Source organism: Rhinopithecus roxellana, chromosome 21 (genome assembly GCF_007565055.1).
Source record: "Rhinopithecus roxellana isolate Shanxi Qingling chromosome 21, ASM756505v1, whole genome shotgun sequence".
Classification (NCBI taxonomy): Eukaryota; Metazoa; Chordata; class Mammalia; order Primates; family Cercopithecidae; genus Rhinopithecus; species Rhinopithecus roxellana.
The window spans coordinates 22,331,960-22,350,378 of NC_044569.1; the positions used below are offsets into that span (position 1 = coordinate 22,331,960).

General features: G+C 42.5%; 1 protein-coding gene across 3 annotated transcripts in view; it reads right to left on the reverse strand.

The window, feature by feature from the left end:
- Window positions 1-6,556: 6,556 nt before the first annotated feature.
- ADNP2 (ADNP homeobox 2) overlaps window positions 6,557-18,419 on the reverse strand; it is a 30,819-nt gene continuing 18,956 nt past the window's right edge. For 2 of the 3 annotated variants that reach the window (XM_030926079.1, XM_030926080.1), the window contains exons 3-4: window positions 13,777-13,866; window positions 6,557-11,300 (exon numbers count right to left, since the gene is read on the reverse strand). In XM_030926079.1, coding sequence (XP_030781939.1) covers window positions 8,121-11,300; window positions 13,777-13,866 — 3,270 coding nt within the window. In that variant the 3' untranslated portion in view covers window positions 6,557-8,120. Of the gene's footprint in view, window positions 11,301-13,776; window positions 13,867-16,466; window positions 16,613-18,419 lie in introns of all 3 variants that reach the window. The other variant, XM_030926078.1, reaches the window with a different exon arrangement.

Sequence of the window (18,419 nt, forward strand, 5' to 3'; positions counted from 1 at the left end):
AGCATTAATGACTGATTTCAACAAATTTTAGAAACCTATATATACGAAAGTAGTAATGAAGATCACATTTTCCCCAAAATGATGTAGATTCAGAGTAACATGCTTTAATCTCACCCTATTCTTAGGTTTAGATTTGTGGTACTCCTCCTAAGGCTACTGAAACAAAGCAGACACACAGGGGCCAACTTGGAAAGACTCAAATGAACTCAATACAAACAAAATCACGAGGGACATAACCAGCTCAGCACTTACTTCAGTGTGTTCAACAGTTGAAGCACCTCATCGTGTAATTTGATTGGGCTGCAAGTTGCCCTTTATATTTCATTGGCATCTTTCTACTACTGGAAATATTACCTAAAGTCAATACAAACTTTAATAGGAGATAAATGCATGTGGTAATATAACCAGAGAAATTTGGTCCAAGATACTTTACTGCTTTAGGAAAAAAGGTCTGCAGTATTAGCCCTATGGTAAAATATTTATACTATTGCTGATAGAGTATGTATACTCTATAATCTTAAATTATATGCGCAAACGTTTTAACAGTGAGAAAACAGAAGCATACAACACTGCCAAATGCAGGTGGCAGCTTAACCTTTAAGTTAATGGATGGTATATTTTAAATAAAAGCAATCATTCTGGTACGATCTTCCTGTGGTCCCTTCTGCACATCACTTCTCCCGAGGGCTACCACAGGCAGAAAGACCTTGTCACAGAGATGTAAAGACAGCAAACTTATCAAGACAGTTACACTAATCTCCAAAGTCTGAGTTCATATGATCTGGACTTTATATTAGAAAGCAAAAAGACATCTAGTCTTGCTCAGGAATATGCTGTTTTCTGAATTCTGAATCTGCCTGTCCAGTCTTTGCCTGCAGCCACCATGGCAAGGAGAGCAGGGTGTGGCATCAATGAATTTGCAGATCACTGCAGGTAAGCAGCTTGCTAATTAACTGTTCAGGAAATGGCAAAGATCCAGTCTCCACTTCTAGCACATGGAAAATAAACATGATTATACTGAAAACATCTTCCTACTGCTCCCACCCCCACCTTTTGTAAACGGAGAAGCAGACGCAAGGGAGCAAGAACTTGGCATGGGTTCTCAGATGCAGAAGAAGCTTATGTAGTCACAGTCAGAACTTTAGTGTTGTGAAATTAGATTGAGGATATTGTTACATTATACCAAGTCCTTCAAACTAAGCTTATGTAGTCACAGTCAGAACTTCTTTAGTGTTGAGAAATTAGATTGAGGATATTGTTACATTATACCAAGTCCTTCAAACATTATGGATAAGTATTTTGACCCTGAAAATTAGAAGTTTCATTTAGACAAAACCATGTGCATTCTAAAAATGTTTTTAAGGATTTCTAAGTAGGACTCAAATAGATAAGATCTGACAGACACGGTGATGTCCCTAGACAGTCTAACTTTATTACTAAACAGATTTCATACTGAACTTTTTCATAAGATACTGAACTGAAACCATGTTTAGCATTTTAGTAGTAACACATCTATTTTTAGTATCTCAACTTTTACCCTAATTTATCAAACCAGTTAAACATGGAATATTATATCAAAGAAAAAAAAACGATGCTATAAATAGCTAGGAAATGGCTAGAAAATGTACACCACTGTGTGTTGATATGTATGTATTCTGCTCACTTCTCAATCAGGAGCTTATTAGACAAAGATGATCACTACTACCACCTATGAATAAAAAATGAAGTCCGAAGTGAAGTCGTTTGAGACAAGGAAATGGGGGTATAGAGAACCACTGTAAATGCAATGTGCAGTTCTGGGATGAGGTTATCAATTTTCTAACAACATGTGAGACATAACCAGAAGAGTGCCAGCCTTAGAACCAACACAATTAGACACCCAAGCTGCTTCATCCCAAAGGGGTTGTGGGGCTGGAATAGGAGCAGGGGACACAGCAGGGCTGAACTTGGGATTCCCAAGTGCATTCCAAAAACCCTTGCCCTCCCTTTCAATTCTGTCCTCTCCTTTCATGTAGTCTTAATGATCTATTTAATCATTTGAAAGCACATACAAAACCTAGAGAAATGTTTGAATAGCCAATAATGACCTTCCCTAAACAATCCCTAATCTCTTTAAAATGACCTCTTATAAATTCCCAGTTATTTCCTGAGGTTGTTTTCCACAATACAATAACAAACGGTGGATGAATCTCCCATCCTTTTTAGGACCAAAGATCACTTTCCTTATTGTAATGAGACCTCCAATCTGGGCCTACACAGGGACTCTTTCAAGCATTTGTAGCTTATGAGAGTCCAAATTTGAGATCCTAAATATATATATGTGATGTTTGGAGTGTGAATTGTTTTTATTTTCAACAAACTGTCTTGTGTGGTTTTTCCATACATTCAGTCTTCCCATTCTAAACAAGCTGCTTGGTAGGAGGCCAGGAAGTGCAACGAATGAATGTATCTGTGACTCTCACAGGATGTTTTTATGAATTTTATGACTCTTTCAAGATATACATACATCTAACACAGAAAGATGAGCGCCAGAAAAACCACTGAACCACTAAAGCCTTAGGATTCATTGCTAATGTTCTATTTTTCTAGTGTACTTTTAGGTGAATGGCAAATTATTTAACATTAAACTTTCCATATCATGGGTTCAAAACTGTAGGAAACTACACAATCTCTGGAAAAATAAATACATTGATTCATTGCAATTAATTCTGAATTTGTATTTGAAAGTATGACCTCACAATCTTAGTTTGCACACAGCAAACATGTCTACATGGCTGCCAAAGTTTAGTTTATACTTTAAATATCTTCCACAGGCTCTGGCATTTAATCTACTTTGTAAGGTGGCCCTCCCGGACAGCAGTCCCCATATAAGCATAGGTCTTTGAGGTTGGTAGTGTAAGTATATTCTTATTTTAACTCTCTATTATGAAAAAGTCTGATAATATTCTAGACTTTAACATTTTTCCAACCTTCTAGGTCACATACTTACACTTTTCACCCAAGGGAGTTCATGGATCATAAATTAAGAAACTCCTAAGTTTAGGATCTGAAGAAAGTGAAGTGCTGGGTACCGTTCTAAGTAGTCTATTCTTAGGCACATTCACAAAACATGAAAATAGCTTCCCTACATAACCTCTAATATTGCTAAAATGATATTTAAACTTGTAGTTAATATTAAAGACTTAGTAATTAGGACAAACGATCAAAAATCAGAATTCTAAAGCTGTGATGTAGTATCTGTACAACAGAAAGTCGAAATTGCAGAAGCCTAAATTAGCAGGTGTGCTACAAAGTAAACCCTTATAATCAGAAACATTTAACATTTACTTTCACCACCTATGAAAAGAAATTAGCTTGAAGAAATTGGACACATAATAACCATAAGAGAAATTTCCAGCAGTACTTTATAGATGGCAATTTTGTTCCTTAGTTCATGAAAATTCAGCAGAGAGAGAATCTAAACAGCAAAACTGTATGCATTTTTTATTGCTTTCACTAACTCAGGACTGTCATTCTTCGTCACTAATATATTGTCCCTATCAAATTTAACATGCAAAATGTTTAGAATGGCACCTGGCACACAGGAACTGCTCTGGTAACCATCTCTATTATTGTTATTGTTGACAGCACCACCAGAAAAAGGATGTCTAGGATCATGATGCCCTATTCACCCTGATACCCAAAGGGCAATATACAGGTCTAACAATAACATTGCACCACTGGTAAGCAACATGTCTTCCTGGGCAAACTGAAATTGAGTGGAGTGATGAGCTTGTCCCTCTGCCTAAGAGGTTCCTTTTTAGCACTAAAGTCCAGAGAAATCACGCAAGTTGTTAGCAAACTGGGATAGCTAGCCAACTCTGCCTCTGAGCTCCAGTTTCTTCCTCTGTAAAATACAGACAACTTAATACCTACAGGGTTATTGTGAGATTTAAATGGGATAATACATGTTAGAAGCCACTCAGCTATCATTCTGGCACTGTCCACCCTCACAGGCCTCCACCTCAGGTAAGTCATCTACGTCCATGCCTCAATTTCCTCAGGTGTGAGAGGCGTGACTACCACCCACTCTGAGGGACTAAATGTGAGAACACATGCCAATGGCCATGCCACAGGCACAGCAGGCAGCAAGGATGACTGTCATCAAGTATGTAGCCCCCTTCCTAGCAATATCAAGCAGTTAGTGCATGTGTGCTATTTTCTAAAAAGACCTTGAAAACTAGGACAGTTTTGGGGCTAAGTTTTCTTTTCTTTCTTTTTTTTTTTTTTTGAGACGGAGTCTCGCTCTGTCTCCCGGGCTGGAGTGCAGTGGCCGGATCTCAGCTCACTGCAAGCTCCGCCTCCCAGGTTCACGCCATTCTCCTGCCTCAGCCTCCCGAGTAGCTGGGACTACAGGCGCCCGCCACTTCGCCCGGCTAGATTTTTGTATTTTTTAGTAGAGACGGGGTTTCACCGTGTTAGCCAGGATGGTCTCGATCTCCTGACCTCGTGATCCACCCGTCTCGGCCTCCCAAAGTGCTGGGATTACAGGCTTGAGCCACCGCGCCCGGCCGGGGCTAAGTTTTCTTAATTAGTGTTTAATTAACTGCTGCTTTCTTTAATGAATCTAAGAAACTGCACACAACAGTCATCAGACTAAAATAGCTGCTAAAAAAGGGTAACAGAGGCCCAGCCTGGTGGCTTATGCCTGTAATCCCAGCACTTTGGGAGGCTGCGAGGTGGCAGCATGGCTTGAGGCCAAGAGTTCAAGTCCAGCCTGGGCGACACAGCAAAGCTCCATCACTACAAAAACTGTTTAAAATAATCTGGGCATGGTGGGTAGGCACCTCAGCTACTTAGGAAGCTGAGGCAAGTGGACAGCCTGAGCCCAGGAGTTCGAGACTGCAGGGAGCTCTGATCACACCACTGTATCCCAGCACAGGCACCAGTGCAAGATTCTGTCTACAATAAAAAATTTTAGGCCAGGAGTGGTGGCTCACGCCTATAATCTCCACACTTTGGGAGGCTTGGGAGGCCTAGGCAGGCATATCATGAGGTCAGGAGTTAATGACCAGCCTGGCCAACATAGTGAAACCCCGTCTCTATAAAAATACAAAAATTAGCCGGGCGTGGTAGCATGCGCCTATAATCCCAGCTACTCGGAAGGCTGAGGGGGAAGAATCGCTTGAACCCAGGAGGCAGAGGCTGCAGTGAGCCGAGATCGTGCCACTGCACTCCAGCCTGGGCAAAAGAGCGAGACTCTGTCTCAAAAAAAAAAAAAAAAAAAAAAAAAAGTATGAAAAGAGCAACAAAATTCAGAGAAGCTAAAATAGTATGCTATATTTAAATGTGTTTTACCTGAATAGATTTCAAGTGTGTAGTATTTTTAAAGCTGCTGCTACATAGGTAGATTAAATATTTTAAAGTACACAATTTTTTGTATTGAAAAAACTCCTTCCTTCTAAATTTAATAAGTTTAAACTTTGTTCACAACTATTAATCTGTTATTTTTCATTTTTAAATAAATTTCTTACATTTGCAAGAACTCCCACATATGCTTTTTGAAGCTCAGCTTCTATCAAATTTTAATCTCTAATCCTAAAAAATTAGTAACCAGCAACTAGCATAACATTGAAGACTCAGCATGGGGCCGGGCGCGGTGGCTCAAGCCTGCAATCCCAGCACTTTGGGAGGCCGAGACGGGCGGATCACAAGGTCAGGAGATCGAGACCATCCTGGCTAACACGGTGAAACCCCATCTCTACTAAAAAATACAAAAAAAAAACTAGCCGGGCGAGGTGGCGGGCACCTGTAGTCCCAGCTACTCGGGAGGCTGAGGCAGGAGAATGGCGTGAACCCGGGAGGCGGAGCTTGCAGTGAGCTGAGATCCGGCCACTGCACTCCAGCCCGGCAACAGAGTGAGACTCCGTCTCAAAAAAAAAAAAAAAAAAAAAAGACTCAGCATGAACAGTTCTACCACAGCTAACTGCACCAAGAAATTAGAGCTCTTTTACCAGGATTCTGACAAGGAGATTCTGCTCTGCCAGGGACCACCCGGCAATGACAGTTTTGGTGGCCACAATGGGGAGAGAGTAGGGACATGCATGCTACTAGTGTCTAATGACACTGCTCAACACCCTACAGTGACAGAATAGCCACCCACCACAAAGAATTACCTGACCCAAAATGTCAGCAGTGCTGAGGCTGGGAAACCCTAACGTACATGACAAAAGAAAGGTGAGGATTAAACCACGGCAGACAGCAGCTGCCTCCTCATCAGCACCTCCTCCACACTGACCCTGAACCACAGCCCCAGGGAAGGAAACTTCACAGCACCGACACCCCAGTTACCTTCTTTGGCACTTTCCCGGCTACCAGTATAGAATCATCAGGAATCTCTAGTCACACCTATTTTGTGACCTCAGTAATTAGGCCTTTTGGGTTATGTTCTTATTTTCACACAAATGACAAGTAAGGTTTTTCAGAAAATAAATGTGCTATCTATTCCCATACTGAGGTTATTCCTATGATTCGCAATAATGTTTTAACTTTTAAAAGAATTAAACAGTTCTATTTACAGTGGTGTAACAAATTTTAATTCAAAATAGACACTCTGAAAACAACAGGTAAAAAAAAAATAAAGTTTAACAAGCTCTCTTTGAATTTACAACGGAGTACACCAACAATCACAAACCAGTTTCACAACTGCCTCAAATATGCACATTATAGCAATCACATGCAAGTATTATATTTTTTAAAATCCACATAGTAAGTAACATTATATCTCTTAGAGGCTGTCATATCCTCCAAATATTTCTACCTAAAGATAGAGTGAACAGGCTCCTCTGCCGTGTACCACCAGAAATATGACTTACCATCTCAACTGGCTGGTCTCCATGACTGGTTCTGGTGCTTTAAGTTTTTTTTAATATCATGTGGGGGAAAAAACGAGGTTTAACATCCAGTGACAACCATGGGGATTCTTTAACAATATGCCATCCCATCCACCCGGAAACAGCTTCCAGCCGAAACCAGCTAGAGAAAAGCCCATTTCCCCACTAAACATGACCTTCAGAAAATGTGGTCAAAGACTTACTGTACCAACCATGGAGACTTAAATCTCAGTCTGCAAACTTCACCGTGTCCCCTGAAAACCTGTGCTGAAATTTAAGTTAGTATCCACACTCAGGGGCAATAATTTTATTCCTGAGTATCATAGTCCTTCCCTTTCACTAGTTTATGAGTAGTTAGGTTAGGAGAAGAGTTTTGGGGTGCATTTTTTCTATGTTTATTCTAAAGGCACTAAAAATTTATTGTTTTACCTCTGAATGGAGAAATGACTTAGCATATCAAAAGAAAGGGAAAATCTACACTGAAAAATATTTCTGGATCTACAGAATAAATTTATTTGTAAAATAACTCTTGATTTATGAGCTACATACCAGCATACCAGATGTCAGATTCAGTCTACTTTTAACAAATAAAAACATTTGATTTTCTATGAGTTATGGGAAAAAAAAAAAAAAAAAAAAAAAAAAAAACAGCCATTAGGACAAACCTAAAAAAATGCAGATCAAAATTATAATCTATAAGCAAAGATCTAAGATCTTACAAATAAATCAGCGTAAGTTAATGTACTGCATCCTCAAGGAGCCTTATACATACATCACAGGGATTTGTACCCACATCTCTGAACACTCACTGTACCATCCGCTGCTGCAGGGAAAGTTGAAGGAAATCGATGCTTCCTCTCGCAGTTAAATCAAGTATTCTGAAAAAGGCTGAAATGTCCTTAAACGAAAAAGCAAATTATTTATAGATTTCAGTTTCTTATCGTATGATACTGACACTACTGGGAAAACAAGGCGTGCATGAAATATCAAAAGATTTCATTTACATGACAGAGAAAAAAACCTGAAAACAATTGTTACAAATCAAACTGCAGGAAACAATAGATGTGAAATAACTACTGGCTTCCTGGTAACAGGGGTCTCTCCAGCACCTGAAGTAACTCTGCAGAGCAGCACAGCGACCACTGAGGTGGATTCACCAACACAGTGAGGAAAACACTGTGAAATTTCAACCGAAAAAATGTATCTACTACTTTAGAGTTACTTTTTTTTTTTTTTTTTTTACAAGTTTTATGGTTCATATTCAAAGTTCAATCTATGTTTCACATTTTTAAGTTCAGACATATCAAAGCCTAAAAGTACAGAAGGCTTGTGATTTTTTATTGCTTTCATGCAAATATACCTTCTTTTTCCAAAAAATGAAGCCACATCAATTTTCCACACCCAAAAGAGTGAGGATAACAATTCTATTTCCTTTTTACTAGGATATGGTTTCTTATGGAAATAATCTTTAAGAAATTGCTTCTTTTCTTCGTAAGAGCGGCCTTCATATTTTTTAGGATCTAATGCTAAAATCTGAAGAGCCTCATCCTTGACAATAGGTCCCTCTGTTCTGCTTTCATTCCTTTGTCTTTTAAAAGGCACAACACTTGTAACCTTTTCCGGACCTGGGGCTGCATCGGCATTCAGGATGGGAGGCTGCTCCTCCCCACGCCGCTGGTCTTCGGCCCCTAAGTGGCCATCAGGCAGCTTTCTCTTAACAGAAAAACTGGAATCATGTATCACTTCACCGTTGACTAAAAGCAGTTCACTGTTCTGAATAAAATCCGGCTGGACTTGTAGGTCTGAGCTGCTGTCCTTCGGAGCACTCCTGCAGCGCACCAAATGGACAGCGATGGCAGCCAAGGTCATGTTTCCAGTGTAGACCCCACAGCAGTGGATGCACTTGAAGGCGGGAGACTTCAGGACCGTGTGGACTGTGGGCATGATGTGGTGCCTCTCCTTCAAATGCAGCTCGTAGGCCTCCGTTGTCACAAAGGGGCCAAAGCAAAAGGGGCAGGTGGACACTCGCTTGCCAGTGCTCCCGGGGGTGCCCTCAGCCTGAGGCCTGACCTTCACATACACAGGCACCAGTGACTTGGAGTGTATCCCAGCCAGGATTGCCAAGTAGACTTCCCGCTCCCCAAGCTTCTCCTTTGGCAATATGGTAATGAAATCAAGGTGGGGAAAGAGCAGGTTGCCATTGGCATCGACATCTAATTGAAAACCTCTGTTGCTATAATCCATAGGCAACTTCTTCTTCCCCAGGTGCCTGTTCCTGCTGTGCTCTGAAAGACCTTTGATATCATGGAAGGTGCATGGACAGAACAAGCACCCCAAGCCGTGCATCAGCAAGTGGTGTATAAGCTCCTCTTCAGAGACCAAGCATTTACAAGACAGACATCGCACCGTTTTCTCTCTCATCCACTTTAGAAATGGTGCGCACGCTGCCAGTTTTTCAGGCTCAAGTTTCTCGCCAGACTTGGACTCGCTGTGCTTATGTGCTACCTCCATGTGGACCTGGTAGACGTTGGACGGAAAGAGCTCATTGCAGACGGGGCAGGTCTTCCACTGCTTGGCCTGTTTGAGCACCTGGTTTGTGTCTGCTGCAGAGGAGGAGGCCTGAACAAACACGCTCTGGGCAGCATTCACCAGCACTGGAGGAGAGGGCATGCCGGGCATGGAACCGGCCATCGGTGCAGCTGCACCTGACGGTAGGAGCTGGATGGGCATCTGGGGTGGAGCAACAGTCGCAAGGCCTCCGGGGGGAACCGGCAGAGTGACAGACACGGGGGCCAGCGTGTAGGTCGGAATCCCATTCACTTGTTTCCCAGTAGGGATGAGCTGTCTGAGAATAGAGCCTGAAGTTAGGAAGGTGGTGTTCTGCGAAGCACCAGGTCTCACTGGCTGGTTCACAGGCAGAATGTTGGTGCCCACAGTCTGGTTGAGTTGCAAGACCCCAGGCCTCACTGGCTGGCCCACAGGAAGAACTCTCGACACAACAGGCTGACTAAGCTGCAGAACCCCAGAATTCACACCCTGGTTTACAGACACAACAGCCGAGGAGGAGACTGTCTGGTTGGGAGAAAGCAGCCCAGATGGGACCACCTGGCCTGCAGAGAGAACCCTCAGTGGGGCTGTCTGGCCAGGGGGAAGAACCCGTGACGGAGCTGTCTGGCCCACGGGGAGAACCCCTGACTGGACCATCTGGCCAGTAGGAAGAACCCCAGAAGTGGCTGTTTGCCCAGGGATAACCCCTGCAGGAGTCATCTGGCCTGCAGAAAGGACTCCAGACGGGACTGCCCGACTCACAGAGAGCACCCCTGGCGAGACAGCCTGCAGGACTCCGGGGGTGACAGAGGGACTCACAGGAAGAACCCCAGGCCCAACAGGTCTGTTTATGGGTCCCACAGGCTGGGTGAGGGGTAAAACCCCAGGGCGGACAGTCTGATTTATGGGGAGGACACTAGTTCCAACAGACTTATTGACAGGTCCGACTGGCTGACTCAAGGGCAACACAGGAGGATTCACAGACTGATGAAGTGGGACCCCATGAGAAAGAAAGACGGGCTGAGGTGCTGGGGGTTGCAGGGTGAGGCTGTTCTGGCCCACGGGCAGAGGGCTGGAGACCAGAGTCATGTGGGATTGGCCAGCAGCAGGCGGGGAATGAGTGAGGCTTCCAGGGGCACCCTGGGCCACAGTCACTGGCTGTCCTGCGGCTGGGCTCGGACTGTTCTGTGGCAAAGCAAGATGGAAGCAAGGAGGCGGTGCTGCAGCGCTTGGAGCACTGCCGTTTGCTGGTGCAGCCAAATGTGCCGCTGGTTTTGGAGCAATGTGTGTTTGCTTCAAGAGTCCAGTCCTCTTAATATGTTCTGAAATCACAGATCTAAGCTTATTCTCCAAATCTCTGTGTATGTCTGATGTCAAAATGTGATACATTAATGCATCCTGGCTGCTGGCATTGGCGTTGCACTTTTTACAGAAATATTTGTCAGGTGGTGGGATCTTCTCTATAGAAAGAGTATCGTTAGTTTTCAGTTGTTCATCCATTTCCTCAGTTCGCAGGCCAAAGTAGGAGTTAATTAAGTAGTGAAAATGGGCTACCAGCACATGCTTCTTCATGCTGTAGTACAAAGTGTTTGAAAAGTTACATTTTAGACATGTGAAACTTATCACATCACTCCTAGATGATTTAGCTTCACCTAAAATATTCACTGTGTAGTTCTGAACTTTCCGGACAGGCGCATGGAACATTCTGAAGTGCCTTCCCACAACTTTGGGCTGAGATGCAAATACACAGTTTGGGCAAGGGATCACCAGCTCTTGGTCAATTTCATCTTCGTGGTAACGATGTAAATGATTTCTGAATGAAGTAAGCACCTTTGTAGAGTATTTACAGAGGCCACAACAGTATGGCTTTGTTCGGTATCTCTGTTAAAAGAAAAGAAAGCCTTAAGCATAGTTGAATAAACTGTTAGATGCTAACCTTCCACAGTCCCTAAGGACTTGACCCCTTTTCTCCTAATGTGCTAGGCATTTAACCTGACTTAGTGTTTTCTAACCCAGGGGTTGGTAAGCTTTTTCTGTGAAGGGCCTGAGAATGCTTATGTTAGGATTGTGGACCATACAGTACAGTCTCTGTGGCAACTACTCAGCACTGCCATTGTTGTACAAAAGTCCCCAAAATAATGTGTAATTTATGTTCCAACGAAACTTTATTTACAAACACCAACTTGAATTTCATATACTTTTCACATGTCACAAAATAGTATTGTCATTTTTTTCTTAAGCATTTAAAAGCCTAACAACTGTTCCTAGCTCATGGGTCGTGGCTAATTCATACACATCTAGGATTTGGCTCACACTCACGGTTTGCTGACCCCTGTTCTAAGTCATCCACTAAAACCACAAATACAATTACTTAGTCCTGTACTTTGAATTATTAACAGCATCAATTTTAAAAGCTTCATTAATTTTCTACAAGAGAAAGTATTTTCTCCCCCTCATCCCATTTCTCTTAATTCCAATGTTATTTTTGCTCCAAATTCTAAAACCTCCGGAATTTATCCACAACTAACCGAACTTTCAAATGTTAAACCCATCATTACTATCTTTCTACTTCCCCTATTTCTAGAGAAGGTAGGAGTCAAAGGGACAGTGTTTGGCCCATGCAAGTACCTAATAAACTATCTGATAAATAGTAAAGAAAGTGCAACTAAGCCTAAACTCACACTATGGATGACCCTAACATAAGGGTAAGGCCACAGAACGCAACACTGACCATATGGAATTTCTATTTAAGGCTTGTTTTGGGGAACGTAACAAGTTCGGGGCCTAAAAACACATTCACACAACAGGGTGCACTCTGTTCCAACATCCAGTAAGACTTGCTGGTTTGCAATAACTTGAGAGCACACTGAAATCTCTGGTCTCATGACAGAGTCTTGAGAACCCAGAGCTGATGAACCACAAAACACCCGCTCCCCAGTTCCACAAACAAGGAAGCTAAGACCTAGCTTCATCTAAAGCCCCCGAGCTGGCTGTGGCACTATCACAGTGATCAAGGGTTAATTCTCACCCTTTCCTAAACACCTGTGTGCTCATTATCACTCACACTCACACACACACACTTCCATTCTTCAGGTTTTTTTCTTTTGGACAGAGTCTCACTCTGTCACTCAGGCTGGAGTGCAGTGGCGTGATCTCAGCTCACTGCAACCTATACCTCCCCGGTTCAAGGAATTCTCCTGCCTCAGCCTCCTAAGTAACTGGAGTTACATTATAAGATATTTTAAGAATTCAGATGAGAAAAATCAATGAGGCTTAAGATTCGTGAAGTCAAGATCTGCTATATGAGGCATCCTGTAGTAGCCACAAGCTGTGCTCAGGTGAAGGAGAACTCAATCACAGTGGTTTCAAGGAATCTTGCATCTCATGGTAGAGAGGAGAGTGTCGGGTCACAGACTGAAAAACAGCACTCAAAGAAAGTGGGCTAACAAAAAGTATCTTTACAGAAAATTCTGACAAAGCACAGCCTGAGCAACATAGTAAGACCCCACCTCTACAAAAATAAAACAAAAAAAATTAGCCGAGCATGGTGGCATGCACCTGTGGTCTCAGCTACTCAGGAGGTTGAAGTGGAAGGACACTGTGAACCCATGAGGTCAAGGCTGCAGTGAGCTAAGATTACGCCACTGGACTCCAGCCCAGGCAACAGTGACACCCTGTCCCCCCAAAAATAATAAAAATAAAAAAAATTCTGACAACGACTAAATTACTGAAATATGTTAAAGCCCAAATTCCCAAGGCCAGCATGACTTTGACAACAGAAGCTGGTGAGAGGGTACAGCCAAGTCAAGTCTGGGATGAGCTGAGTTTGATACCGAAGAAGGTGCTAACAACTGGTGGTAGAAAAGGTGTCCCAGGAAACACTTTAATGAGAATTCAGCAGTATGGCTCATGTTTTAGCCTGAATTTGCTTAATTGTTTGAGGTTTCTAATTACTTAAAATGTTCCTTGATTCAGAGGTCTACATTTTTATTTCAGTTTCTGAAACCAGGATGTACATTCACTGTATGCACTTAACGTAGTGGCATTTTGTTTTACTCAGAACAATTATTGAATCAAACGTCCTTCTTACAGCAACGACATCTTATAATCAAGGACAAACAATAGTTTCACTGCATCACTGTGTCAACGCCGCACACAGAAAACTCGCAGAGCATCAGTAACCCTGCCTCACCACACACTATACTTGGTTTCTTGCCACTTCTCTGAAAGGTTGCATTATTCCTCCTCCCCATTCACTCACCAGCAACCCCAATACATGTGATGTTCTTTAGACCACATTTACATTCATTCCTCACTTTTGAGGAAACATGAAAAAACAAATACAAAAAATACATACCACTTTCTTTCCAGAAGGTTCCCAGAGAGAAACATCTCCCCATGATGTGTTATGAAAGTATTTCTCTCCCGGATCAAAGCCTTTAAGGTCCTTTTAAAAAGGGAGAAAAAAAGAGAAATAACAATATGTAAATTCGGAAGATAAAGAAATATTTAATTACAACCTGATGAGATTATAAGGCCGGGCACAGTGGCTCACGCTTGTAATCCCAGCACTTTGGGAGGCTGAGGAGGGTGGATCACTTGAGGCCAGGAGGTCGAGACCAGCCTGGCCAACACGGTGAAACTCCATCTCTACTGAAAAATACAAAAATTAGCTGGGCGTGGTGACACATGCCTGTACTCCAAGCTACTTGGGAGGCTGAGGCAGGAGAACTGCTTGAACCCGGGAGGTGGAGGTTGCAGTGAACCGCACTCAAGCCTGGGAGACAGAGCAGGACACTGTCGAAAAAGAAAAGAAAAAAGACAGAGAGAGAGAGAAAGAGGGGAGAGGGGAGAGAGAAAGAGAGAGAAAGAAAAGGAACAAAAGTAAAAAGGAAAAGGGAAAAGGAAAAGGAAAGGAAAGAACGAACCTGATGAGATTACTTGGTACCTTAGAAATCTACAGGGGAAGAAAGAAATGAAAGTACAGTCACCCCTCAGTATGGGGACTGGTTCCAGGACCACCTGGAGGCACCAAATCCAAGACTGCTCAAGCCTCTTATGTTAAATTGTGTAGTTACCTGCACATATGTAACCTATGCACATCTTCCTACTCACCTTGTTTAGAGAACAATGACAAGAAAACAAGTCTGTCCATGTTCAGTACAGATGCAACCATCCATTTTCTCCCCCATATATTTTCAACCCACAGTTGGTTTGATCAACAGATGCAGAACCCCTGGATATAGACAGACTATAAAGCTCTCAGCAAGTTTTGATGGAGTACCCTCTAAGTATGAGAACTGAGGAAAAGGTTGAGATAATCAAAGTCAAAATTACAGATTCATAAGAAATAAACAGAGGAGGCCCCCAACAAGTAACTATCCACATCCTTTATGCGCATGCAAAGCCTGACGTAGGGTTCTAACCCCATGGAGCTTCATGAGTACATATAAAGAAACAAAAAAGTACTTCAAAGTAAAGAATCTTCATCTGGGTTGGTTCCAAGTCTTTGCTACTGTGAATAGTGCCGCAATAAACATATGTGTGCATGTGTCTTTATAGTAGCATGATTTATAACTCATCATTTCTATTAGGTATTTCTCCTAATGCTATCCCCCTCCCATTCCCCCACCCCACGACAGGCCCCAGTGTGTGATGTTCCCCGCTCTGTGTCCAAGTGATCTCATTGTTCCATTCCCACCTATGAGTGAGAACATGTGGTGTTTGGTTTTCTGTCCTTGCAATAGTTTGCCCAGAATGATGGTTTCCAGCTTCATCTACGTCCCTACAAAGGACATGACTCATCCCTTTTTATGGCTGCATAGTATTCACACGTGTATACATATGTAACAAACCTGCACGTTGTGCACATGTATCCTAGAACTTAAATCAAAAAAAAAAAAAAAAAAAAAAAAGAATCTTCATCTTGAACACACTCTTTTTAAACTATACTTTACTGCTATTGTTCAATCCATCTGTCTTAGGGAATGAAAGAAAAGTATTTTTATCTTACTCTTTAAATATTTTTCAAAGCAGTTAAACAAAGATCTAGAACGTGTAGAGGGTTTTTTTCTCAGATGGAATCAATAATTTTTCACCCAAAAAGTTACACTTGCTAGGGAGAGAAAACTATGCAAAAGACCTATAGTGTAGACAACGGTGTCAGGAAAAACCTCACAATCAGCTAAAAGAGGCAGTAGTGTGAGAAACACAGTGCATACCGGAGACTCTCAGGGGCAGGTGAACATGGAGAGAAGAGGAACACGTAGGTCCTAGAAAGGGGTCCAGAGGCCAGAAATGCATGAGCTGAGACCTCCCACAGGAGCAGCATCCTCAGAGCAGGGGTTCAACGGCTGACTTCCAAAGCCTGCTGGCAGCAGGTAGGGAAGGGAGGAAAGGTAGAAGGAAGGCCTCCACCTTGCATTCAGGTAAAATGGCCTAAGACAAAATAATTACAAGCTCCACAGAACAGGAATCTACCTCATCCTTTTGTAGTCATCACTAATTCAACCCTCAAATATTTTCTTTTGGACTCTGGGGATCCAAGCATGAATAAGACAAATGGGATCCCAACCTCACAGAGTTTCACAGTTGAGAAACACCGATATTTTATAAAATTTTTCTTCACCAGAAAATACTGTCTTTCATGGGTGATAGGTGCTATGAATAACAACCGTGAAGTGGTAAAGGAGTATAAAGCAGAGAGCTCCAACTGTGTCTGCCTGACCCGAGCGTGGCATGGGCAGGGGGCTGGGGTGGCTAACATGACAGGGAGGGGACAGGAGAGAGAGAGAAACAACAAGGCCTGGGGCAGAATCCTGATGCAGGGCGGCAGAGGGTTTTAAACAACAACGTTTTAAAAAGTGAAAATCAGACACTCAGTGAGAAGGCGTACAAGAAAAACATTTTCCATTTCTATCTAAAATTTTAAAGTCCATGTGGCCCAAGATTACTTTTCTTCTGAGTTGAAAGTAGAAATCTACTCCTGTTTTGCTCTCAGCTACTTCCCAAAGCGTGTAGAAAGTGTAGTCATACAAAGCACTTTACCTGTGCAGCACAGCTCACTTGTTTAAAAGTGCAAACTGTACTAAGAAGTGAGCATAAAGAGGTATCAAGTCCATAATCGCATGGTGTGGACAGTCCTGTGAGGTAACAGTGCATTCAGAATTAGCTCACGACGCCAACTTCAGAACCTACAGAAAAGTACAAGTACAAATGCTCAAAAACAAATGAGACAAATGCTCAAAGAAGGGACCCACCCTCACAGACCCTTTAGGGGAGGGGTCATGACAAGAGCACCAGGAGCACGTGGATGCTGTAACATTTGAGCATCAGAAAGACAAACGGCTGGAGAGACCCAAACACACGAAGTCACAGGAGAGCCACAGAAGTGCTCAAGAAAGAAAAAAAGGCATTTCACGAATCACCATTTGGAAAGGTTAACTAACTGCTCACTTTGAAAAGTGACAGCTCAAAGGAAAGGATAAAACTATCCTGCCTTTCCCAGAGAAACCAAACAGTCCCAACTGCTGAGTAACAAGAGTTTACAGAAGAAAGTCTGCTAACAATCCACAAGTGACAGAATCAGAAAGACCTCCCTCACAGCAAGTCCCCCAATAAAACTACCATCTAGGACCAGGATTATCAACAGGTGTTAAATGCATTACATTCCAGGCCACAGAAAGAATGTAACACACAAAGACCAGACTGCCACCTACTGTAGTGAAGCAACAAAATATGACTGGGGTCCCTGAAGTGACACAAGAAGCACAGAACATCATATATGTATTCTAGCCCAAAATGCTTAACTTGAATCAACTGGGCCTTTCAGTAGAACTTCTCATTTAAAAGCAGCTCAGGGGACAGGGGACTAAGCTGAAACAACACTACAAGAAAGTACCAGACAGATCTGGAAGGAGGGGCATCTCTGCAGGACAAGAGGCTGGTCTGGCCAAGGGAAAGCACTACGAACCCAACCACTAGATGTAACAGGGTCCACACGGTTTCTGGCTTACATAAACCGAGTGTAAAAAATGTTCTGGGAGTCGTGTGCGGTGGCTCACGCCTGTAATCCCAGCATTTTGGGAGGCTGAGGCGGGCGGATCATCTGAGGTAAGGAGTTCGAGACCAGCCTGGCCGCATGGTGAAACCCCGTCTCTACTAAAAATACAAAAACTAGCTGGGCATGGTGGTGGGTGCTCCTAATCCCAGCTACGTGGGAGGCTGAGGCAAGAGAACTGCTTGAACCCAGGAGACAGAGGTTGCAAAGAGCCGAGACTGCACCACTGCACTCCAGCCTGGGTGATAAGAGTGAAACTCCATCTCAAAACAAAAACAAACAAACAAAAAAAAAGTTCTGGGTAAAACTGAAGAAATCTGACTATGGACTGTGTATTAAATAAGGTGAACATGTAATATATGACAAGACAGAGGAAAGTGAAAAAAGCAAGTGATAAAATAGCTAACCAATACAATCTCATGGGAAGAACGATAACATACAGAAATAAACAGCTAAACAATACAATGTTAATGGTGGCAACTTCTGAATGACAGAAATGTGGCATTTTAAATTTCATTTTCTAATTAGAAACGGTTACCTGCATTTTCAAACATTCATATAGTATTATTTTTATAACAATGATTACTTTTAATATAAAAAACTACAGAAAAATAGTTAATACAATTACCTTTAACTCTACGATAGTATGTGGCTTATCAAGTCAATTCAGAACTAACAAGAAAAAGACAAGTTATAAAAAGATTTCTTTTTATTTATTTATTTATTTATTTTGAGACAGAGTGCTGCTCTGTTGCCCAGGCTAGAGTGCAGTGGCACAATCTCGGCTCACTGCAGCCTCCACCTCCCATGTTCAAGCAATTCTCCTGCCTGAGCCTCCCAACTAGCTAGGACTACAGGCACATGCCGCCATGCCCGGCTGCTTTTTGTATTTTTAGTAGAGATGGGGTTTCACCATGTTGGCCAGGCTAGTCTTGATCTCC